Here is a 27,482-nt window from a genome sequence, read left to right on the forward strand (position 1 = left end):
CGGTGAGGTTTTTCCCGACTGTAGTGCAACCTTGGAGTGAGAATATAAAAGTGGGGGGGTGGGGAGGGCACAGCCCCCCTGCATAAATGAAGAGTGTTTATTTTTTTCAACAGACTTTAATGAAAGCGCTTTTATGGTGAAAGTGCTTTCGTTAAAGTGCGTTCGAGTATTGTGGATTCGGACTATTGAACTTTCGTTCAATAGGCCTAGATCCTAATAAACAGATTAACTAATTAATACATCTGATTTCTTTGCTCTCCATTTATGTCTTACTTGTGTTAAGCCATTCAAAAACAAATGTAAAAAGTCTAGTATTTAACTGCAGTTTCAGAACATCCAAGTGATCTGGTTGCCGTCCAGTAAAAGGGACTTCAAGCTCATTATGTAAGCACCTAACTCTGAGACTGCTTTGAGCATTTAAAGAATGGTACACATACAAATTCTTGTAAGTAACACAATAGTGTCTTTAAATAGCACAGGGAAATAACAAGAGACAAGGATCTAAAACAGACAGGTCATTTTATTTATGTTTTGCATTATTAGATTTTTAGCCAAATACTAACTAAAGATTTAAGGGGGTGTATATTAGAATACCAAATGTTTAGGTGATCAAACACCTAAACATTGAACTTTTAATATTGAAAGCAAAAAATGGTGAATGGCCTATTTTACGCAGGAAAAGATTTCCCTTGGCCGTTCAGCAGAGTTTGCTATTTCCCTACTGTTGAGTGATCTTGGAGTTGGTATATTTAGTTAGGGGAGTGTGGGGGGCACAGCCCCCCAAGTCTGGAGGGGGGTGGGGGACAAAGCCCCCACTTAATTTAGATGAAAAGTAATGTTTTTTGTGTTGTGGCCGAGGGACATGGTTCACTGGGACGTATGACATTATGCGGTTCGATATTAGAAGATCGATGTTTAGGCCTTCGATCACCTAAACATTCGGTCTTCTAATATGGACCCAATTTAAGGGACCATTATAATCACAGACTGACACAATATACATTTTGTATCATGACTTCTTCTTCTACTAAACACAAACCTCCTTGCAATACTATTTATTACTAATGTTTATTTTGTTTAATCTCTGTCTTGATGGGACCGTGCTTACTGGCTAAACATTTTTTAAGCTAAGAATTTATTTTCCTCCAGTGGATTCATGCCCAACAACAGTTTTAAGGAATACTATTAAGTACTGAGCAGAAACAGATTATGGCTGGTAATATACACACTGAGCAGAGTGTATGAGAGCTGTTGACTCCAACTCTTAGCTGAGATATATAAGTATCCTGTTTTTTTCGATTATTTATACAGTTTATTGTTTCTAGCAATTTATATATAGCACTTTTATTGTAATCTGCACGGGTAACTGATTTGTTTGCAGTTAAAGCATTGTGTATCTTTACAAATCTTTATCTGTTTAAAAACTTTCATTTTGTGGCTTTCTCTAGTGCTTTGTAGGCTAATAGCTGCAGGCTAGTGGGGGCTGGTTCTTTTGTGTTTTTGTAAAAAAAAAAGTTGTTGTTCTGGTATTTAAGCCCTAACTTTGAGAGAGTTTCTGTCTATACACACTGAGCAGAGTGGATGAGAGCTGTTGACTCCAACTCTTAGCTGAGATATATAAGTATCATGTTTTTGTTTCGATTATTTATACAGTTTATTGTTTCTAGCAATTTATATATAGCACTTTTATTGTAATCTGCACGGGTAACTGATTTGTTTGCAGTTAAAGCATTGTGTATCTTTACAAATCTTTATCTGTTTAAAAACTTTCATTTTGTGGCTTTCTCTAGTGCTTTGTAGGCTAATAGCTCCCCAAACACCCTCCCTGTTGGTGTCTTGTGTTATACTTGGTGGCTTTGCAATTGCTCGCCCTTTACTGTAAATCTGATCTGGGACACTCCTCCCAGTCTAGTGTCATTAGCTCATTCTACCTAATACAGAGAGAGTATTTGATATGGCTTTCTGTTTCTCCTTTTTCCCTTTAAAAAAAAATAAATAAAAAAATTTGCCTGAATTTCCTTATGTTCTGACTGTGCTTCTCAAACATTTTGGAAATATAGGGTATATTTTAGAGCATTTATTATAACTGTAATTGCCTTAATATTGCTACAACTCAAGTGCTCTAGGTTGCACTGCATCTGAAGTGTTTGTGTGTTTTAGCTGCTTTTTTGTATGTATAGACTTCTGTGTATATGTAGACTAGCTACTTATTCTGTTGAATTACTGCCACTTAAATCGTTTTTCAGTTGTGCACTTGCCTTGCTTCATTTAAAAAGTTTTAAATTGATAATTTTGTAGAGTTTTACTTGCATTTACTGTTTAGGACTACACACTCAAGTCTGTTAGACTTTTCTGTGTTTATTTACTGTATTATTGCATTGTTTAGCCTGTTTCAACAAAAAAAAAAATATATATATATATATATATATACTACCTTGTTTGCTCGTTTCCCACCTTTTCTAGCCAGTCCATATCCCAGGCCTTGCTTGTCTCAGGACTTTATTTTCTGTGCTCAGAGCTATCCAGATCTTGCTGTGGCAGAAGAAAGTCCTACTGCCTACCAGTGGGACTGGTGAGCATTGTATTGCCTATCTAACGCTAGAGGAGTGGTTTCCAGCTCTGAAATTGTAATTTTATTAGCCTTTTTGGGCCGATTTCTATCCCTTTCAACTTTCTGGCTTAAAAACGCGTGTGTTTGTACATTTTTGACATCGTGCAGCACTACGAGGCTACAGTTAAACTATTCCAGGTGCCAGAAAGTCTGCTCTTCAAATTTTTCCTTAAAACTAGCTGGTTTCTCAGTAGTAGCACTAAAATCTGAACCCCAGCACTTTCTCTAGAACCTGCTGTAAAGCACTAGGAAGCCTGAAACTGATACAAGTGCTCAGCTCTCCTTGTCAATAAGGAGAAATTAATCATAGGTACTAAACAGCCTACAATTGCAAAGTACCTTGCAAAGGTAAGGGAAAACAGCTCTTAAACCTTACAAAAAAGCACCTAAACAGGCATGTCCAAGGGTCATCTTGCAGTGGTTTCTCCTGTCCACCTGGTGAATCTGGGCATACTGGGGCAATGTGGCAACTGCCTCATGTACACAGACAATCCTCTCCTCCTACTACCCAACACTACAACCCAAGTAGAGATGCACTTACATAGCCAAACTGGAAGCAAAGCTCTCTCCTGTCAAGACTGTGCTAGACAGTCAAGAGGAGAAGGCTAACACCTGCATTACACCTGTAGCAACTCATAGCACTTCAAAACTCACACCATCAACTCCCACACATAGCAACACTAAACCCACATATGCAGAGGCCCTTAACATTAACCTGCCCAAGCAACAAGGACCTCCGAAGCCGAAACTCAAACAAACACCAGTCACAACCAAAGTGACACATAGCTCACAACACCAGTGTGCCACCCAACAACAGCCCCTAAGGCAAGACAATGTACCCAGCACTTTATTCATAGGTGACTCTATAGTCAGGCACACTGATGTCCCACTCACCAGGCTGAACAAGGAGAAAATTACAGTCAGCTGCCTGTCGGGTGCCAGGATCCGCCATATAACGCATGCACTCAAGTCACTCCACAACAAGTACAAATATGACTCTGTCATTGTCCATGCTGACTTGAGACGTACCTCCCTGGACTACATGAAAAGAGACATGGAAGAGCTCTTGGATCATGTGACCCAGGCAAGTATGACCCTAGCCCTGAGTAGCATCCTGCCTTCGCCCAGAATGATACCACAGTATAAGGACAAAATGATTGACTTCAACAATTGGCTAAGCTTCTGGTGTCATTCTAAGGGGATCCAGTATTTGTCTGCCTGGGAAGAGATGATCGACAAACCACAATGCTTTGCCAGAGATAGTCTGCACCTATCACCCCTGGGATTCAGGTTACTGGCTAAAGATCTTGCCACCCCTATAGTGCCTTTTTTAGGCAAGGTTCAAAGGATAAAACCACCACCGTAACAGATACAAGCATGCAAAATTTGAAGGTAATGCTACTCAATGCTAGACGTCTAAACCTCAAAATGCACTCTCTCGAGGCACTCCTAAAAATGGAGAACATCGATATCTGTGCAGTGACTGAGACCTGGTTCAAGGCTCCAGAGAGCACCCCTACAATACCAGGCTACAATTCTTACCACACTTTTCGGCCACAAAACCAAGACCGAAACACTAAAGGTGGAGGAGTGTCCATATTCACCAAGGATATTCACACCTCCAGGCTAGTTGCCCAACACAATGCATCTGAAATTCTCCAGGTGCAATTAACACTAGGTAAGACTGCAATCCAAATTGTAGCTTGCTACAGATCCCCTACCATACCCCAAGATTCTCACTACACCTTCCTAAACATACTGGAAAATATTAAGATACAACCAAACACCCTAATACTAGGTGATTTCAACTACCCTGCCATTAATTGGGAAAACTACTCGGGTACCAACTCTTTTTCCCAACAGTTCTTGGAATTTATAAATTCTAATGCCCTGGATCAACTAATCTATTGTCCCACCAGGGGCTCCAATATCCTAGACCTGGTCATTACCAACATGGGAGATAGATGCTCCACACCAGTGGTCACCCCCTCATTGGCCAGGTCTGACCATAAGCAAATCACCCTTGACATCCACATCCCACCCCCACCCCCCAGTAAGGAAACCTCCTTAAAAAACTTCTCCAAAGCCAACTTCATGCTACTGAAGTCAGAAGTGACAAACTTCACAACACCCATGCAGACAGGATCTGAAAGTTCGACTGCAGAATCCTACACTAAGGTACTGTACGAGCACATCCACTTGTGCATGAATTGTGCCATCCCAAATAGAACCAAAATGCTCTTCCCCATAAAAAGGAAGCCAATCTGGTGGTCCCCTGATATAAACAAACTATACAACAGAAGGAAGAAACTGTTGTAGAAAAGAGGAAAATCCCAGGATGCAAAAAACTCCCTCACCAGCCTCAGTAAGAAGCTGAGATCCCTCATAAAATCCTCTAAAGCTAGTTATGAAAATAAAATTGCCAAAGATTTCAAAGACACACAAAGCATTCTATAGTTATGTCAAGAATCTAAATGGCAATGCTCAGATCTGCTCTGAGCTACAACAGAATGGCATTAAATATACTGATCCCAAGGATATTGCCAATATCCTGGCAGATCGATTTAGTGCCAACTTCACTCCCCTCTTACCCCCTAAAGGGCCCATCTCAATACCAAATGATTGCCAAATTCCGATAATCACAGCCACACAGGTAGAAACAGCACTCTCCAAAGCTAAGAATTCAGCATCCATGGGACCAGATGACATCCCAGGCTGTGTACTACATGAACTACAAAATGAACTGGCACCCCACCTAAGTGTCATGTTTAATCATAACCTCACCTCAGGCTTCATGCCCACTGAGTGGCACACAGCTACAGTTATCCCGATCCACAAGGGAGGATCCACCTTGGATCCTGGGAACTACCGTCCCATCAGTCTGACAAGCCTAATCTGCAAGGGCATGGAACACATTATCATGGAACTTATAAACAAAGACATTGGCAACCTCCAGACACTGGACCCCACCCAGTTTGGGTTTGTGAAGGGCCAATCTTGTCTCCTGAATCTGATTGACTTCTTTGAATCGGTCTCCAGAGTTGTGGACAAGGGTAAGGAGGTCCACACAGCCTATCTGGACCTCGCCAAGGCCTTCAACACCATCCCCCACTCTGGAATCATAGATAAACTTAATAAGCTGGGCATAAATCCCTATGTCACTTGATGGGTTGCCAACTGGCTTACTGACAGAACCCAGACCGTAAAAGTAGCCAACTCCAAATCCAGCTCCAGACAAGTGACAAGTGGAGTACCTCAGGGTTCAGTCCTGGGACAACTCTTGTTTGGCATCTACTTCTCTGAAGTACAGGCCAACACTAAGGAACTCTGGCTAGCAAAGTTTGCAGATGACTGCAAACTGGGAGCCATTATTGAATCAAAGAAAACAACACCTCCACTCCTTCAGAACTCCAAATGTTTAAATATACAGAATAAGAACACCAGTTGCTGTACGTTTGAAAAGTTTTTAATTCTGGTACCTCGGCCTTCGCCTTCTCCTGGAATACAATTTTCATAACAAACACCACCCATTTTTAAAGAGCATTTAATTAGATTATTGGTGCACCATCCCCTAATTTTCCAATTAGGCTTCCTTCATTGCTATATACAATCATCTATCTAGCATCATTTCCCCTTGCTTATATAAAATGTATAAACACATTATGAATTTATTATACAAATATAATTATATAAATTAATGCATAAATACCTTAATATAAACAATTCATGTGTTTTGTAACTGTTTCACTAAAACCCAATGTGACCACTACTACATGATATATTTTACATTTTACATACAATCTTTACAAACATGAATTTCTTCAAAATTTATTCAAAATTTATTGTTTCCGAGAGATATGTGGAATGGCCTTAAGCTTCCATATTCATCCCATTAGGAAACAAGGTTTTCAAATTGAAAATGAACCTTGATTCCATTAATAACAATTTCTCACGGAACATAGCTTCATTTCTTCATTTCCAAATACATTGGTAATTTCATTTTGGAGATGAAGGAAAACCCCTGGGGATTAGATTTCACTTACATTGTAGGGGGCAGAGGTATCCAATACTTGGATATAGAAATTTATTTGTGTTCAGATAACAAAATACAATACAAACCATACTACAAAAAGACTGCAGCTGAGAATTTTCTCCATGCATCTAGCATGCATAGTGATTCTTTGATAAGATCTTTACCATTGGGTGAATTTAAACGAATAGGCAGGCATACTTCTGAAAGAAATTTGATTCCAAGTGAATTCAATAAGGTTGAAAGAAAATTGATAGGGAGGGGATATTCCAAAGTAAGTGTTAGGGAAGCCAGGATGAAGGTAGAATGTGAGTTAGGTTTTGGTAAATGGTCCGGGAACAGGGGCAGGTCCTGGAATTCTGGTAATTTTGGGAATGTCAGAATTGGTGATGATAATGACACTGGTAAGGATAGGTCTGGTGACAAAATGTTTTTTGTGACCAGATACTCACATTTTTCCAATATACTAAGGGAAGCAGTGTGGAGATTCTGGCCTATCATTAGTGAAGATGAAAAAATAGGAAAACTTTTTCCTTCGAGGGTTACCTTTTCTTACAAGAGATATTTCAATCTTAGGGAAATGTTAAATTTTAGAAAGGACAACATAGTTGGAAAAGGTAATAGAAGGGGAACATTCAGATGTGGAAAGTGTAAGGTTTGTGTTTGGGTTAAAAACTTGGATGGTATCAAAATCAATGAGGTTAGATACAGTGCCATAGAATACTATGACTGTAACTCCACAGGGGTAGTATATATTATAGGATGTGGATGTGAGAAACCAAATTGGTATATAGGGCAAACAACAAGGAAGGTGAAACTTAGGATTCTTGAACATCTAGGTGACATAAGACATAAGAGAATGGAAAGTCCGGTAGGAAGACATTTTTGTGAAAAACATAGGGGGGTTCCAGAGGGATTTGTATTTAGTGTATTGGGCAGGCCCAATGTATTTGGAAATGAAGCTATGTTCCGTGAGAAATTGTTATTAATGGAATCAAGGTTCATTTTCAATTTGAAAACCTTGTTTCCTAATGGGATGAATATGGAAGCTTAAGGCCATTCCACATATCTCTCGGAAACAATAAATTTTGAATAAATTTTGAAGAAATTCATGTTTGTAAAGATTGTATGTAAAATGTAAAATATATCATGTAGTAGTGGTCTCATTGGGTTTTAGTGAAACAGTTACAAAACACATGCATTGTTTATATTAAGGTATTTATGCATTAATTTATATAATTATATTTGTATAATAAATTCATAATGTGTTTATACATTTTATATAAGCAAGGGGAAATGATGCTAGATAGATGATTGTATATAGCAATGAAGGAAGCCTAATTGGAAAATTAGGGGATGGTGCACCAATAATCTAATTAAATGCTCTTTAAAAATGGGTGGTGTTTGTTATGAAAATTGTATTCCAGGAGAAGGCGAAGGCCGAGGTACCAGAAGTAAAAACTTTTCAAATGTACAGCAACTGGTGTTCTTATTCTGTATAAGCCATTATTGAATCCCCAAATGATGTGGATATTCTACAAAAGGGCCTTACAGAAACAGATGCCTGGTGCCAGAGTCATGGGCTCAAGCTTAATGCCAAGAAATGTATAGTCATCCCCTTTGGAAAAAAACATGTACCCATGAACTACCACATAGGTGTCAGGACACTAAACATCGAAAGTGTGATGAGAGACTTAGGGACACAAGTGGACAGTGGTCTCACTTTCGATAACCACATCACCACAACAGTCATGAAACCCTTCTACATGGCACACCTCATCACTAAGGGCTTTTCATCCAGAAAAAAGGAGGTCATTGTCCCACTGTACTCATCCCTCATTAGACCCATTATAGAGCATAATGCCCCATTTGGTATGTACCTCACAAAACATCTGCAACAGCTGGAAAGACCACAGAAATACCTCACTAAAAGAATCACAGGCCTAAAGCAGATGCCATATGCTGACCGTCTAAAAAAAACTCCAGCTATACCCTGTGGCATATTGTGTACTCAGAGGTGATCTCTGCTTAACATACAAGGCCATGTCAAACCCTGAGCTGTTGGACATGCTCCATTTAAAGAAATGTCAATCCCTCAGAGCCACACGCTCCAAGGATCTAAACCTTATCATCACAATGAACAAAACATGCTGGAGGGATAGGTTCCTGACCCAGAGACTCCTCATACTCTGGAATAGACTACTCATACATGTCAAGCATAGCACCTCATTGGCCTTCTTCAAAAGGAACCTTGATGATTGGAGGGAGATAGGAAATTCACCCCAGGGATCATGTCAGTCACCCTGCTAGACAGGGGCCCAGAGAAGTAAATATTGTGGGAAAAAATTTCCAGGGAATTGTTATGGCTAGGCTTGCATAGGCCTTAGGGCCAATAGCCTAGTACCAACCTATGAACCTATGAACAGCATGACAGATCACATCAGGGTCTTAATTACTGCAGAAAGTGGTATCAACTCCATTAATCGCCAGTTATGCAGTTCAATTCCATTTGCTGGGTCTAGCATCCATGTGTTCCATAAAATAGGTAAGGGTTTTGCATGCTATGAGTTCTTTCCCTTTGACTCAAGTTGTAAACAATGCAGTAACACTGAAAGACTTTAGATGTGGAGTAGCAGTACAACAAGGATGTTGACCTCATTATAACTGCAGCACTGTCAAGGGAGACAAATGAGTCAAGTACAGGAGAAAGTCTGGTTTTGTTTAGATACAGAAACCAAAACATTACTGTTTCTGGCTGCCCAGTCCTTAAAAGACACCCCAAAACAATTTAGAATACTATTAAGGATTACTGTAAAGTTTTCCAAGTTTGTTGGTTCTGAAGCTCAACTTATCAAAAACAAAAGCATTCCCTGTTAATGAAAGAGAAAGTAGTTGATTTACGAATGTTTTCATGCCATTATTATTTTATATGCAGATTCATTGATTAGAGCCTTACCAAAGTACTCTTAAAACATTTATTTGGGACAATGAGAGGCACAGAGGCATTAAAGCAGTAGCCATTTGCCAGTGACACAAGGAGGATTTGGATGTATGGATATAAGGTTATCTCCAGCAACATTCCCATTGGTCCCTGTGTGACAAGGTCATACAGGTCCTATCCTTCAATTGAAACAATGAAACCTAGAATTCTAGGAAGTATGCAGTTGGAAGCATAGCATATGTCACCCCCTCCCAAAAAAAATAATTAGTGACACAGCAAAAATAATAGCATATAAATGCAACACTATGTGAATGTAGTTACCCCTTAACATTTGAAGAGAGTGAACAGAGATGAACAAGTAAATTAGTGGACTGAAGACCACATACCACAGGGGGGAACCTATCTCTTAAAGCAGATGGCAACAGACTTTATTGGGAAGATGAAAATAACAATGGTGTAAGGACAGTAAAAATGTGAGGAAGAAATAAATGGAAAAAGAGTATTATCATTAATCTTGGAATGCACTATTCCAAGTTTGACAATGACAGGATACACCACTGCAAGTATCTACAGTTATATATATATATATTGTATTTTCATAGGAGAACAGGTCCAGCTGAGGTGGGCAACTTATCTCCTCTTACTTTCACTGATAATACTCACTGAAATGCATCCTTAATTAAAGGCATCACATTAGGTGTCTGTCTTTGAAGTCTTAGTGTAAAGCAAATATAAGTAGAGAAGTGCAGTGGAAATCTCAGTTTAGGAAGTTTAGTGTATAGGTTCATTACATAATGTAGTCTGAGATGATCAAATCCTATATACATTTTTTATGAAAAAGTACTACTGATTGTATACCATAGTTACTTTATTCCAAAAGACAGTGTTGACACATAAGGATGTCAGTGATGATTTGGGCTAGCAAGCTTCAGTAAAACGTAATCCACCATCTAAAAACATTTGATTTCTTTGGCTTGGATGAGGACAGAGGTTGTTTGACCAGATCAGAAAAACTTTGAACTTTGCAAGTAGTAGCTTGGTCAGAACCTCTAATGCCTCAAAATAGAAAGCTCCAGCTAGTGCCGCCATTGTGGGCATTTGGTTTACTCTCAAGAACAGTGCATCATACCTTCACACCAAGCATAGATGGAATGGACATCTGACAAGAAGTGTTAGAGGCTGTTATCACTGATGCAAAATTTATGAATACAAAGAGTAAGAATGGTAAATCACTGACCTCTTAAACCTCTTGCATTTTATGTTTCACTAGTTTCTATGTGGTACATTTTGAAATAGTGTCCTTATCATGTTTTTCTAATTGTATATATTATGAATCAGTGATACAAATGCTTATTTATGAATTAGATGTAGAATGCTGTGGTTGTTAATAAAAAGTAAAAAAAAAACACCATTTACTCCCGTAGGGGAATGAGATTATTATGACTTGCTATATCCAGTGAGATCAATTGGTAACACTCAGAACTACTATCACTGAGAACTCGTCACATTTCAGAACTTTCCAGTTGCACTTAAACATTTGTTTTCCTAGCTTTATTCTCCTTTGACTGCAATAAACGCTTACTTTCAACTGCTGAAACATATTTTAAGAACTTATTATAAGCAGGCATTATCAAATGACCATTCAGCTGTAACAGCAATGTTGTTTCTTCATATTTAGTCAACAAATACAGACACTCAAAAGATGGATGATCAGAGTTAGAGAAAATAGAAGCAGGTTACAGGCACTTTGCTATGTAGCCCTTTTCTCTGTCATCTTAGAAACGAGGCTAATTCTTAAAGTATGAAATCTCATGCAAAGTGAGTATGGTTTTCACCAGGGAAGAAAACAGGCGTACGCATGTTGCGATTATCTAACGAGGCATACCCTTTCCGAGCAAGGCTGTTATATCAGGTTACTATAATGATTCAAATGTTGCAGATGATCACAGCTATTGAAAAGCAGCAATACAAAGCAAACGTGGGACTGTATTTCAGAATCATTTTTACATTAATCATGTTTGCCTGCAAGTTGGAAAAATGTATTACATACCAAAAGCAAAGGCAAACATGATTATCATTCAGTTCAGGGCAGGTCAAAATTTCATTCACAAATGACAGAACATATATCTATACAGAATGGTCTGAAGAAAAGAATAAATAAATCAAAAGTATGATGAGAATGATGGTGTCAGTCCACTGTGAAATGCACTGCTACACATGATATGGCAGATATAGTCACTTTTCCAGACTTGAAAAGCTTTAATGAAAATTTAAAGAAGGAAATGATGGGAGTTCTTGAGTTTCTTGAGGAAAGTAATTTAATTTTAATGATAATAATATACTGACACCATTGCAGGCCTTCCTTGTTCTGATTAAATGAAATGCAAGTGAGAGGAGAGTGAAGGATCCCAGCTGCATAAATTTGGTGAGATGGAATAAAGAAATGGTTTCATGGCAAACTTGAGAGAAAGTACAACAAGATGTGATGTGATACCTACAAATGGCAGAGCAAAAAATTCATGCTACCTTGTTTATAATTTGAATTAAGCTTATTTATGTAAATGTTTATTGAATGACACAACAGTGACAAGGAACTATAAAATCCACAAAAAGGCATTATAACTTTGGTTCACAGTCAACTGCCAATAATAAAGGCAAGTCTTTAGTACTGGGAAAACTATGCCACAGTCTCCTTTGCAGTAGTCACGCATGAGTTGGCTGCAGAAGCTGATCTCAACTATATTTACCCTTTGCAAATCAGGATAGATCACCTGACGTTTTCACTGTGTTGAGATGGTCTCAATCTAAAGCAAACACTGCATTTTTTAATCACATTCTTACAGATATGAAACTTATGGTCATAGCATTACCTTTTTTTGAAGTATTTATACTTTCTAGTTGCAGTGTTTTAGTCCTAAAGGTATATATGTGCACAGACTCTCATCTAATTTATTTTAAAAAGGTTTAGTTTTTCAGGTCAGTTATACAAAGTGGTAATTTATTCCACAATATTGGTATTTTCTGTGTTATATATAGTCCCACCTTTTAGTTTTAAATCCTTGTATCATAAATGTACAATGACTGTGTCTATGAGTTTTAGTATAATCGATTATTAATTAAGATTAATACTCCTTGCAGCATTTTATTTCTATAAGCATTATAAGGTGAATTTGTTTCCATCTGAAATAATGATAATGAATTGTAAAAACTTTTAGCTGTTGGTATCACTCTTTATATTTATTATCTTTTACAGTTGTTATTTATTTTTTGTGAACTTTCTCTGGACTGATTCCAGGCTAGTTAGTTTTCCCTTTGTGTAAGTATAGAAGGCATTATTATCTTGTAAAATGGGCATTATATATGTTTTATATAACTCAGACATAGACTTATACTGTTTAATGAGATATGTTTCATTAATATGCCTAGTTTCTTTGCTTTAGTTACCACTTCATTGACATGAATTGAAAAGCACAAGTAAGATGTTATTAAAATGCCTAAATCCTTATATATAAATATTTCTGCTAATGGAACCTTTTGCAAGAGTACTAGTTGCTTTAATACTTTTCCAAAGCACAAGGTATTACACTTGTTCAAGCCAAATTTCATACCAGATTTCTTAGCCTACTTTTCTTACCAGTTGAATAACTATTTATCTCAATGTAGACATTAACACAAAGATCAATATTACATCTACAGAATTTGTGAAACTCCCTACTAATGGCATTCCCTTGGTTAATAGGCCAAACCATGTAGATAAATTAACGTGTATACTGATGACAAAAATCACTGCTAAGGGTAAACATATTCAGTAATTGTATCTTAGCTCCTGAAATGTTGTCATCAAAGAGGACTAAGAAAGTCAAAATCAAATTATTGCAATTCAAGAAATTTTTGACAGTAAATATAGCAAGTATTTATTTGAATCCTGTGATTTCCATCAATCAAGTACAGCCTGTTAATTACCAAGCCATGAATAAGAACTCAGCTACTGCAGAGTCTGTTCAGAAATTACAGCAAAAGTATTATACGAAACTGCCTTTTGACAGTGAATCTATTTCAGTATTATGTTATTTTTATATTTTACCACTTAAGTATGCTTAAAAGAGTTATATAATACATATGATTAACCATCCATTCACTTGCCTACATTACTATTTCTAAGTCATTAGTTACTTCTCAGCAGACAGCCTGGATGATCATAAGTTCATAGGTTCATACTATAATGTAGATCCAATGACCATTAGCAGGCTGGTGAACAATCCAAACCATTTATCTAGATAGTTATTAATTTCAGACCTTGAATTAGTTTTGACCCTTTCCATAACTGCTAGAAGGATCAGAGGAACAAGACCAGGGGTGTAATTATAATTGCCCATCCTGTAAACCATGCTTTTCTCAAAAGGGTTATGGAGCTTCTCTACAAAACCTTAAAGGGGAGTCTGTTCCATAAAAGAGGTATTCTTTATGAAAGATATTTGCCCTGCAAATAGCTTTTTATGTTTTTTTTTTTTTTTTTGGAAATTTAAGCAGGTGTTTAGGGTGATATTAATTATGTGGATGAGTGCAAGTTTATATAGGACTAGATCTTTTGAGGGTCTGTACACAAGGGAGAGATCTCCTCTAAATAGTAGGTAGGAAATGTAAAAGAGTGACAGCACTTTTAGGTGGTCAAGGTAACTCCAAAAGGACATAGTCTTAATATTTTGGTAAGAAAATGCTATGGCCTGTCAAGCTGGGTCATATGATTACCCAAGTACAAAACAGTGGGGTACTGTATTCTATTACTGGTCTGATTAGGGAGGAGTAGAGGGAATAAAGACTTCCACAGATATAGAAGATATACCACTGGTGATTAGCCTGGGTATATAAAAGGACCATTACACAGTAATAAAAGGCTAAATTCTTGTTAAACAGGTAGTGATATCACTAAACAGAGTCAAACACTAGTCACTAGATGAGTAACAAGCATAATCACTTTCTGTACGTAATTTCCATTCAGATAGCTTTAGGTTTCCCCACTAGTCTATTTTCACGGCCGGTTGTAAGTTGGTGTGTGCAAATATCTAAAAAATAAGAATCAAATCACTTCATTGATTGACACCATGCAACGTCTGTGGCTCAAAAATGCAAACTATCAGCAACTTATAGAAAACACTTTCATTTGCTTTTTAATTACTTACATTCTTTGCATTATTAATACTTTGCTGATGGTCAGTTGCCAAAGTTATGTACCGTTCTATCATGTTCTTTATTTTTCCTCTCCAACACTTACTGTCAAAAATGAGTAATGGGCCTGATCCAAATACTATTTTAGTTTTTTTTATTTTCCTTTTCATAAGCATGACTAACTTATTTCAAACGTCTAGCTGTCAAATAAATATCTTTGATATAAAATCAGTCTGGGAAGTCAGGCCCTCCTTTCAGGTGCTGCAGATACATTATGATTGCATTTTCTTCAGTACTGGTTCTGAGTATCTAGACAGTAATAAACATTTTGTAGAAATACACCACTACCATAACTAAGCTGTCCTTATTTTTCTTTCAATTTTTATCTTTTATTGAAGAGAATCAGTACAAAATTTCAGAAAATGTAGCAAGTTCATAGATGGAGTTGTCTCATTACAGAAATTACTTTTTGATCACAAACATTCATTTCATTTTTTTAAATAAAAAATGTTCAGACTTGTCCAAATGACTTAAGAAAAGAACTATCCAACTTTTTTCTCTCTTTTTTAAGATGTATATCTCAGTTTATTTCTTTATATACTTTAATTGCTGAATCAATCAGCAAAAAACTGAACAAAGTGGCCAGTAAATATAAACTGAAAGTCACACTGCAATTCATAATGCTAGGTAAGCTACTATTAGAAAAAAAATGAGATTATCTGAAACATGTGAATGGACACAGCTTGAATGATTTCATACTTTATATTGAAATTCTGTGCATATATACCTTGTACTAACACACAGAAGGTTGATATAATGAAAAGACATTTTCAAAGATAGAAAAATTATTTCTCAGAAGGAAAAACATCAGAAAAAAATAACATGGAATTATTTTCCTTTTTTCCCCAAAATCTTTATTTAGTTTTGCACTTAAATACAATGTTACAAATGGAGCACAAATAGTAAAGATCATAAGTAAGTAATACAAGAAAAAAAACAATAAACCAAGAAAATAACTATATTACACTTACAACAGTGTCATTCAACCAAATGATGCATATAAATACATGTCCAAAATATTAAAGCATGGAGGGTAGGTGTAAAGCCAGGTTTAACAGAGGAGGGGGTAGGGAGATTCTCTATAGTACCTTAGTTTGAAGTAGTGTTACAATCCCTTAAAAGCCGAATCAGTAGCACTTATCCAAAAATGGTTGCAAAAACTTTATGAATTAAGCAACTAAGTTAAGATATGGCTAAATAGTGTTTCCTAATAATCAAGAAAATAAGACTGCCTTTTACATTTAAAAATCACATTTTTATGGGTTAGCAAGTGTTTACTTGCCATTTGTTTGAACCCCCCGTGTAATTGCTGAGCTCTCCATCCCATTGGGTGCAATGAAAAGTTTAATTAGTAAAAAGAGGGTAATTAAGACACAAGTTTGTGTTGATGGTAAGCCTGGGGGAAGAATGTGAAGTACTGCATGACAGAGTGGATTTTTCATATCCCTTCTTTTGGAACTGGACCATAAGAGAGTTCCAGAGCTTATATATACATTTGCAGCTCCAAAATAAATGGAGTAGGTTGGCTTTTTGGGATTCACAATAAGGATAGAAGATTGGGATGGCAGAATTAAATTAATGGAGAACTATGGGGGTGAAATATGCATTATAAAGAACCATAAGTTGTATAGGTTCATAGGTTCATAGGTTGGTACTAGGCTATCAGCCCTAGGTCCTATACAAGCCTAGCCATAACAATTCCCTGGCTATTTCTTCCCACACTATTTACTTCCCTGGACCCCTGTCTAGCAGGGTGACTGACGTGATCCCCGGGGTGAATTTCATTTCTCCCATCCAATCGTGAAGGTTCCTTTTGAAGAGGACTAAAGAGGCACTCTACTTGACATGTATGGGCAATCTATTCCAGAGTCTGGGGAGTCTCTGGGTCAGGAACCTATCCCTCCAGCATGTTTTATTTATTATGATGACAAGGTTTAGATCCCTGGAGCGTGTGGCTCTGAGGGATTGGGATTTCTTTAAGTGTAGCATGTCCAACAGCTCTGGGTTTGACATGGCCTTGTATGTTAAGCAAAGATCGCCTCTGAGTAGACGATATGCGACAGAGTATAGCTGGAGTTTTTTAAGGTGGTCAGCGTAGGGCATCTGCTTTAGGTTTGTGATTCTTTTAGTGAGGTATTTCTGTGGCCTTTCCAGTTGTTGCAGATGTCTTGAGAGGTACATACCAAACGGGGCATTGTATTCTATAATGGGTCTAATGAGGGATGAGTACAGTGGGACAATGACCTCCTTTTCTCTGGATGAAAAGCCCTTAGTGTTGAGGTGTGCCACATAGAAGGATTTCCTGACTGTTGTGGCGATGTGGTTATCGAAGGTGAGACCACTGTCCACCTGTGTCCCTAAGTCTCTTATCAAACTTTCGGTGTTTAGTGTACTGCCACCTATATGGTAATTCACGGGTACATGTTTTTTCCCAAAGGGGATAACTATACATTTCTTGGCATTGAGCTTGAGCCCATGGCTCTGGCACCAAGCATCTGTTTCTGTAAGGCCCTTTTGTAGAGTATCCACATCATTTGCATGTACATCAATTTCTTCAAAAAATTGAATTATTTTCAATGATAAATGAAAAATGTTCAGGTTTGGTATTTCATTTCTGTATTTAGTTATATACTTACTTCCTTATTAACTTAGTAATTAATACGTATACTTAATTACTTTTTAAGATACTGAAGACAAATAAACAACTGAATCTTATGAAATGCATGCAACGGAAGTGAGCACTACAAACATGGTAACCAAATGAAAGAGTGGTCAACCAAGGTGCCAAACACCTAACAGCTGTCGTAGTCTGGAGTTAGTATTGGCTATAGTATAAGGGTCAGATTACTGTTATTTATCAAATGTGACAATACTGCACTTATTGGTGTTGATATCTTTTTATATACATCCTCATAATCTTTAAATGTGTTATCATAGTGTATGATTTTTTTTAGTTATTAGCATTTTATTAGAATTCTCTAATATATATATATATATATATATATATATATATATATATATATATATATATATAGTATTTTAATTATGTAATCAGTTTAGTAAGAAAACCTAATTTTTTTGCATTGTATTTTTTCCTGTAATATATATTTCGGAACTCTTTCTGTAAACGTTCACTGAAAATGCTATGTGATTAGTTGAACAACATAGTCAATAAATGTAAATAACTCAATCAATAAATCTGGTATGATAGAATTATAAGGCAGGGAAGTTTATATATAAAAAACAGCAATCTCTGATATTTATTTCATGGAGGATTGAACAAAGAATTCTCAGTAATAAAATGTGGCTTCCTCGGTAAAGTTTAACAAAAATGTTCCTTGTAAAATCCTTACAATGTAAAATAAATTATCACTAAAATGTTCAACTTAATCCATGAAGAACAATTTAAAGAGTAGTCACTTACTTTTTATTTATTTTATGATGTGTCGGATGAAAGCAGTTGAGACATAATAGTCTGAAGTGATCTGAGGAGTACATGTAATCTCAAAGAAAGAGTTACATCTTGAAACATACAATAAAGGTTTTAGGATGTCAGTGATGATTTAATGTTCAAATTAAAATTACATTTCTGGTGCAAAGGTTTTCTATTAGGTGTGTAATTTTAGCATAAAAGGAAGGAAGATACCATCAGCTATAACACAATTTAATACAATTTAATGATATGTGTGCAACAAAGTCAATATTGTTCATGTTTCATTAAGAATAATACGCAGCTTCATAGAAATAACAAGAAAGTGGATCCCCTTATCTAGCTGACTTAATGTAATTTAAACAGAAGTAAAATGAAGATAGCCAGAGAATTAGACTTAGGCTGCTAGATCATCTTTTGTATACAGACTTCAAAAAGATCAGTCTTACAGCTTGCAATAAATAGACACACTAACACAGACCCATGTTGAAGTAACTAGAAGTTCTCTGTTTAAAACTAAAACATTACAAACAGAGCTGTGATAGGGTTACAAATGTGCACAGCCCATGTGATATGTTAATAAGCCTACATGGCTTCTCTATTCTGACTAGTGCAAAATGGATGAGGTTTCAAATCAATGAGTACATTTCCCAAATCTCCAACTAATCTGTTATTTCTCCACACAGGCTATCACTGGCAGTGATTAAAGCTTTTGGGGCTCTTCTTTTTTTTCTACAGAGTTGTGTTACTGTGGAGATATTATATTTTAATAAGGAAGTGTGTAAGCATGGTGTGTGCAAATGAGTGGGGATTGGGCACAGGGGGCTTGACTCTGTGCAAAAATGCTGTCAAATACTTTTATTTTCATCTGGTCAAAGCAGCAAGAGTGGTTTGTTAGGCTGAAGCTTTGATTAGTTTTGTCTCAAAAGGGTATAGCAGAATCAAGTTGTATAAGCATACTTTTTCATGAATTGATCACTTACTCCATGCACAACTGACTGTGGAGATGAGGACAGAAGGAATAATATCTGATAAAATAATGTATGTGCAGTGTGGGGCAAACTGTCATAGGTAGATTTGTTGTAGAGATCTGTCATATACAACAATCACAGCAGATGCTTTTTCCATGTAATGAAGGTTTATACTGTGCTGCCTTGTCTTAATTTTTACAACCTTCCAATGATAATTAATACATTAATTGCAATAACTCGATCTCCCTTTTGATTCAATTGATTATATAAAGGTTTTAGAGCTAATGGTCTCATTTGTCTATGTTGAAACACAATACAGACTCCCAAGAACTGTTTAAATGAAGTAATGTGAGTAAACATACCGGGCCCTATTCCAAAGGACTTGTCCTCAGTATAAGCGGCTAACTTGGGTGTAAATGTACCTCAATTCCAATACTTGCTCTCAATGTAAGTGACTTACTCCAGTGTAATGCCTGTCTATACAGCAGGCTTACAATGGGGAACAGATGCCAAAGGACTTGCTCTTGTTGTAAGTGCCTTACTCCAGTGTAATGCCTGTCTATAGAGCAGGCTTACAATAGGGAACAGATGCCAAAGGACTTGCTCTTGTTGTAAGTGCCTTACTCCAGTGTAATGCCTGTCTATAGAGCAGGCTTACAATAGGGAACAGATGTCAAAGGACTTGCTCTTGTTGTAAGTGCCTTACTCCAGTGTAATGCCTATCTATAGAGCAGGCTTACAATATGCCAAAGGACTTGCTCTTGTTGTAAGTGCCTTACTCCAGTGTAATGCCTGTCTATAGAGCAGGCTTACAATAGGGAACAGATGCCAAAGGACTTGCTCTTGTTGTAAGTGCCTTACTCCAGTGTAATGCCTGTCTATAGAGCAGGCTTACAATAGGGAACAGATGCCAAAGGACTTGCTCTTGTTGTAAGTGCCTTACTCCAGTGTAATGCCTATCTATAGAGCAGGCTTACAATATGCCAAAGGACTTGCTCTTGTTGTAAGTGCCTTACTCCAGTGTAATGCCTGTCTATAGAGCAGGCTTACAATAGGGAACAGATGCCAAAGGACTTGCTCTTGTTGTAAGTGCCTTACTCCAGTGTAATGCCTGTCTATAGAGCAGGCTTACAATAGGGAACAGATGCCAAAGGACTTGCTCTTGTTGTAAGTGCCTTACTCCAGTGTAATGCCTGTCTAGCAGGCTTACAATATGCCACAGGACTTGCTCTTGTTGTAAGCACCTTACTCTGCTGTAATTACATTTTGGATTGATTGTGGAGTTAGCATATATACGTAAGAGTCTTTCCAGGGGTGAAGACTTCTGTGTTTGTGGGACTTATTCTGTTATGTATGCATCATTTTCTGTGCTATGAAATCAATCTCACATGCTAATTTAATACAGAACATTTGTGTCTCAGTTCAGTGTAACAGGTATATGATGCATGCTGTTAACTTTTTACTGATTTGACATGTTAGTTCTAATAATGTATGTGGCCAGTGGTTAGTGCTGTCAGTGGGTACAAGTTGACTGTGATTTGCGGTTTTGTGCAATCACTTTAAATATGCATACTGTCATGTGTGCATGTATGAGTGAAAGTTCATACATATATATATAAAGGTTCATAGGTTCATAGGTTGGTACTGGGTTATCTGCCCGAACGTATATATTAGCCCAGCCACATTGTGCGGTATTCACCGCCCCTTTAGTAGTTCCCTAGACCCTTGTACTAGCAGCTAGTACCCTTGGCCCCTATCTAGTAGTGCTGTTGGTGTGATCCCCGGTGTGAAATTTCTGTTACCCATCCACTCATCAAGGTTCCTCTTGAAGAGTGATAGTGAGTGGCTCTGTCTTATGTAGATCAGGACCCTGTTCCATAGTAAGGGAAGTCTCTGCAAAGGGAATCTGTCCCTCCAGCATGTTCTATTCATTGTTGTGTTGAGGTTTATATCCCTAGAGCATGTAGCTCGAGTAGATTTGGTTTTGCTAAGATGGAGCATGTTCAACAATTTTGGGTTGGACATGGTTCTGTACGTTAGACAGAGATTGCCTCTGAGAAACGGAATGCAACAAAGAACAGTCTTAGCTTTTTCAGTCGTGCTGCATAGGGCAACTGTTTGAGCCCAGTAATCCTCTTGGTTAGGTACCTCTGTGGTCTCTCCAGCTGCTGGAGATGTCTAGCCAGGTACATTCCAGTTGGTGCATTGTACTCAATAATGGGTCTGATGAGGGAAGAGTACAGGGGCATCATTACATCCTTAGATCTTGATGCGAACCCTTTTGTGATCAGATGGGTCACATCGAAGGATTTTCTAACCACTTTGGCAACATGGTTATCAAAGGAAAGCTGACTATCTACTTGGGTCTCTAGATCCCTTATTTCTTCTCCAGATTTCAGGGGATTACCTCCTATGTTGTACTTTGCGGGTACTCTGTTTTTTCCAAAGGGGATTACTACGCATTTTTTTGCATTTAGCTTGAGACCATGGCTTTGACACCATGCATCAGTCACATTTAGGCCCTTCTGGAGGATCTCCATGTCAGCAGGAGACTCTATTATAGCACCCAGTTTGCAGTTGTCCGCAAACTTAGTCAGCCACAGCCCTTCCGTGCTTGCCTGTACTTCTGAGAAGTATATGCCAAACAGGAGGGGCCCCAGGATAGAGCCCTGAGGCACACCACTTGTGACTGGTCTGGATTCGGACATAGATCCCGCTACTCTTACTTGATGGGATCTGTCTGAGAGCCAGTTTGCAATCCATCTTGTGACGTAAAGGTTTATGCCCAGGCTGGTGAGCTTATCAATAATACCTGAATGGGGAATGGTGTCAAATGCTTTAGCAAGGTCAAGGTAAGCCATGTGAACCTCCTTCCCTTATCTATAGCCTGAGTAACTGTCTCAAAGAAATCCACCAGGTTCAGGAGGCATGATCTGCCCTTGACGAAGCCGAACTGTGAGGGGTCCAGCGACTGGAGTTTCCCAATCTCTCCATTTATGAGTTCCATAATGATTCGCTCCATAGCCTTACAGATCAGACTGGTCAGGCTTATTGGTCGGTAGTTCCCAGGGTCAGTTGTGGCCCCATCCTTGTGTAGTGGGACCACAGTTGCCGTGCGCCATTCTATGGGCACATATCCTGTGGAGAGGCTGAGACTGAACAGGGCATTAAGATGCGGGGTTAATTCCTTTTGGAGCTCGCGTATGAGCATATGAGTATCTATGTGTCATAAAAGTGTATATGTATATATAAATATCTCTGGGTCTATATAAACATATACATATTTAGTGAGAGAGAGAGACACACACACAAACACACATACTCATATTTTTGGGTAGTGTTTTTTAGATGCATCAAAAGATTTTCCAGCATTATTCAGAATCCTCATTTCTGAAACCAAGGTTTTAATTTAAATTCCTAAAATTGATTTTAAATGTCTCACTTATGTAATATATACCAGAATCAAATTTACATAGTTTACTGTAAATTCAGATTTTTACCTTATAGAGACTCAGACACTGCCATTAGAAATAGGAGTATTCCAGACACAGAAACACAATGCATCCTTTGACATATATGGCCTGACCTTATGTGGAATAATATCCATGAATAATGTATGGAATTAAGAAAGGTAGAAGGAAGCTAACTTGATTACTTACATCCGACACTGCTATTGTTTGGGACAACAATCAGATCTGCACCTCGAGGATTACGTACAATATCTTGCCAGTGGACTGTATCAGTAAAGCAAAGAAACTTGTTCTGGTCGACATATACCCCTCCATTCAAAATTTCTGAAAAAAGAATGAAATGGTGTCAATATAAAGTAATAAAGATTTCTCCATTCAAAATTTCTAATAGTGCCAGTAAAAAAGTAATAAATATCATCAAATTATCTAAAGGAAAGGCAATGTGGCCCTTTTATTTAAATAAAACTTCTTAGTTTTACCAGGATCACAGTGACACTTCTGAGTATTGAATACATTTATGAAATGCTTACGTGTTACATTGTAAGTACGCATTAACATAACGATCAACTTTGTAACACCCGAATCTCCTGTATTCACTAGAACATATGACTGTATCGCATGTGGAGATTCACTAATGCATTTCCCCTGCTCATATTCCTACACCTCTTACTTCTTTAGCGTTTTTATTTACAAGAAAGATCTCTTAGCTGAGACATAAATAGATAATACTCCAACAAAGCTTCTTAATCCTAATGCCACCCACTGTGACACCAGTTTTTTATATCTTCTCCTGAAACTGCTCATACTATGAATGTCTTAGGACACTTGTCACCTCAAACATCCAAATGTATGTTGTAAATCACACTCATTATAGAACTATTATTAATTAATTATTATTAATTGCCGTCCACCCTGTATATATTATTAACTAAGAAAAAAGTCTTAACACTAATGGCCGACGACCAGACACATCAGTAAATTAGAAAATGAAAAGTTATATATACATGCACATTCATAGATAAATAAGCACTAACGATCTGTCTTTCTTTCTTTAAACAACTGTCTTCATAAATAGCAGTTAGTCATCAATAATTTGGTCTTTTTACTAATCATTTTGATGGAAGCCGCGGTGGTACAGGGGTAGAGTGGTTGCTTCACAGCAAGAGGTTCTCCTGTTCGATTCTCAGCTGGAGTGCCTTCTGTGTGGAGTCTGCATGTCCTCCCCATGGTAGAGTGGCCTATGAAAGACATGCATGAATGGGCGTGCCTTCGCTGAAGGTTGGGCGTTGGGCTGGCAACTCGGCACTATAAAACTCGACTGCCAATCATTAGCTGACTGGAGCTCTGCTATGGCGACCCCTAACTGGGAAAAGCCGAAAAGACAAACAACTAATAATTTTGATGCTATTTTAAATGCAGAATTATATTGCCATTTTATCATTTTATCACATACATATCTCAAGATGAATAGCTATTTTTGTAGGAACTTAAAACAAAAATAGATATCTCTCATAGTGTGACCATGTTTGATAAAAAAGATAACATTTACATACTAAACATAGGATTGTGTTTTTATCAGTTGTGTATCATTTGCATTGTTTAATTTGTGTCATCTAATGTATTAGTAGAAGTCATTTTAATCAAATTACAAGTGCATTTCAATGACTTGAGTTAGAAACATTTCATAATTTTTTTCTAGGGAAATTTCTATGGAAGTGAAAGGTCTTGAGTAACAATTTTCATTTCTCAGAGGCTGCCAATCATCAAAATCCTGCCTTTGGTCTTATACCAATAGAAATATGTAAAACATGTTCATTAGATAATTATTAAGATTACCTAATTTTTTGCTTTTTTGGCATACCTCTCAACCATAGTACTGTATACAGAACTCTCCAGTTTTAAGGCATGAGACAGCAGCTGATCCACTAATCCAATCTGACCTTTGACCCGTGACTTGGCATATTGCTACTTTTCTGCTTATTCATCCACAGAGCCCAGCCTCCTAGGGTGTGTCATCAATGAAACCAGTGCCCTAGATTGGAAAATACTTCCATGGCAACAATATTATTCAGAAATAGAGTACATGCTCTTTTCATTAACCTAACCCTTAATTACAGCTACAATATTATTCAGAACCAGCAGGCCTTGCACCCTTCACTAACCTATCCCTTAATTACTGCTACAGTATTATACAGAACCAGGATGTCATGCTAACTTCAATAGCCTAATCTTCAATTACAGCTACAGTATTATTCAGAACCAGGGTGCTGTGCTGTGTTCACTAGCCTAACCCTTAATTACAACTACAGTATTATTCAGAACCAGGATGCCATGCTGGCTTCACTAGCCTAACCCTTAATTACAGCTACAGTATTATTCAGAACTAAGGTGCTGTGCTGCGTTCACAAGCCTAACCCTTAATTACAAGTATAGTATTATTCAGAACCAGGGTGCTGTGCTGTGTTCACAAGCCTAACCCTTAATTACAACTGCAGTATTATTCAGAACCTGGGTGCTGTGCTGTGTTCACAAGCCTAACCCTTAATTACAAGTACAGTATTTTTCAGAACCAGGGTGCTGTGCTGTGTTTACAAGCCTAACCCCTAATTACAACTACAGTATTATTCAGAACCTGGGTGCTGTTCTGTGTTCACAAGCCTAACCCTTAATTACAACAACAGTATTATTCAGAACCAGGGTGCTGTGCTGTGGTCACAAGCCTAACCCTTAATTACAACTACAGTATTATTCAGAAACAGGGTGCTCTGCTGTGTTCACAAGCCTAACCCTAAATTACAACTACAGTATTATTCAGAGCCAGGGTGCTGTACTGTGTTCACAAGCCTAACCCTTAACTACAGCTACAATATTATTCAGAACCAGCAGGCCATGCACCCTTCACTAGCCTATCCCTTAATTGCAACTACAGTATTATTCAGAACCAGGATGCCATGCTCTTCACAAGCCTAACCCTTAATTACAACCACAGTATTATTCAAAACCTGGATGCCGTGCTATCTTCGCTAGCTTAATCCTTAATTACAGCTACAGTACTAGTCAGACTTAGAGTGCTGTGCTGTGTTCACTAACCTATCCTTTAATTACAGCTACAATATTATTCAGAACCAGGATGTCATGCTCTCTTCACTAGCTTAACCCTTAATTACAGCTAGAGTTTTATTCAGAACCAGGGTACCATGCTGTCTTCTCTAGACTAACTCTAATTACAACTAGAGTTTTATTCAGGACCAGGATGTTGTGCTCTCTTCACTAGCCTAACCCTTAATTACAGCTACAATATTATACAGAACCAGGACTTTGTGCTTCCTTCACTGGCCTTTCTCTTAATTACAGTCACAGTATTATTCAGAACTATGGTGCCGTGCTCCCTTCACTAGCCTATCTCTTAATTACAATTACAGTATTATTCAGAATCAGGATGCTGTACTCTCTTCTTTAGCCTGACCCATAATTACAGCTACGCTGGAGAATGGGACAGGCATGTAGACATGGCAATTGAGGACAGGCATTGTGTTCCACTGATGGTCAACTGCTTGGGAAACAAATATCTAACATATATATAAATATATATATATATATATATATATATATATATATATATATATATATATATATATAGATAGATATGCACATATACTTATATACGTAGAGATAGATACAGATAAATATAGGTAAGTAGATATAAAGGTATATAAAAAGAAACATGCCCTTGCACACACACACACACACACACACACACACACACACACACACACACACACACACACACACACACACACACACACACACACACACACACACTACCATCCCTGTACCTATCTCTACCATTCCATGGTCCCCCCAAAACCTGTAAAACGTTAATGCTATTATGACAGAGTGGTATTAATCCAGCAGTGCAAATACCATAATTGGTGTTCAGACCAATAAATGTTTAACTTCCTGAATAAATATTTTCATAGCTCAGAAATACCTGACACACCTCTAAGTATGCCATAGCTATTAAATATATCATATAATTTGTTTTATAAGAGTTTCTCTTAAAATGATAGATCACTGTGGTCCCAACATCTCCAGAACTTTTTATACTCCCTGGAAATTAACAAAATAATCTCGGACCACCATCATCCTAAAGTGGGCCTCACTAATTAGCTCTTTCTGTAAAGCATTATTATCTACTTGAGTGGTAAATGCCCACAAAGGATGCAGAGCCAGACAGAGCCAAAATATGTCAGGAGAATAAAAGTCACTTGTTACAGTTTGCATTCTTAGCAAAACCTGTGCCTGTACTTTGTTTCATGTCGATTACTCATACTGTATAACAGTAAAACAACTTCCCATAATAATATGTGAAGGATTTTAGAAGCCACACATTTTTGGTCAATGTTTATCAATATTTATAACAAGAGAAACATCAAACCATAGTCCAGAAACAAGTTTCTCACACTTTGCTTCAGAAATAACCTTATTACAGAAGCCCAGTACTGCTTTTGTTACAGAATATTGCTCTGAATTCATTCTAACAGAGATAGGGTTACCACCTGCCCCACTCTGCGAGGGACAGTCCCTCTTTGGGCAGTTGTGTCCTGACAAAAAATATTAAAAATGGCAAATGTCCTGAGATTGTAGGACATAATTATGTCCTATATTTTATGTAATAGTTGCATAAAACAGTTATTCTGTATCTGAAACATGTAAATGTTATAAGAAACAGAATAAGCAACTAAAATGCTACAAGACTAAGCTATTATTTAGGCAAAAAAGTTAAGTTCTTTCCTTTGTACT

The 27,482-nt window shown here is 37.5% G+C and overlaps 1 protein-coding gene across 2 annotated transcripts in view; it reads right to left on the minus strand.

Annotated features, from left to right (window-relative positions):
• Positions 1-27,482, minus strand: part of ERBB4 (erb-b2 receptor tyrosine kinase 4) — a 4,056,904-nt gene that overhangs the window by 1,777,568 nt on the left and 2,251,854 nt on the right. For both annotated transcript variants that reach the window (XM_044075709.1, XM_044075708.1), the window contains exon 4: positions 22,869-23,003. In XM_044075709.1, coding sequence (XP_043931644.1) covers positions 22,869-23,003 — 135 coding nt within the window. The remainder of the gene's footprint in view (positions 1-22,868; positions 23,004-27,482) is intronic.

This window comes from Protopterus annectens, chromosome 6.part1 (assembly GCF_019279795.1).
Source record: "Protopterus annectens isolate FY-2018-M chromosome 6.part1, PAN1.0, whole genome shotgun sequence".
Classification (NCBI taxonomy): Eukaryota; Metazoa; Chordata; order Ceratodontiformes; family Protopteridae; genus Protopterus; species Protopterus annectens.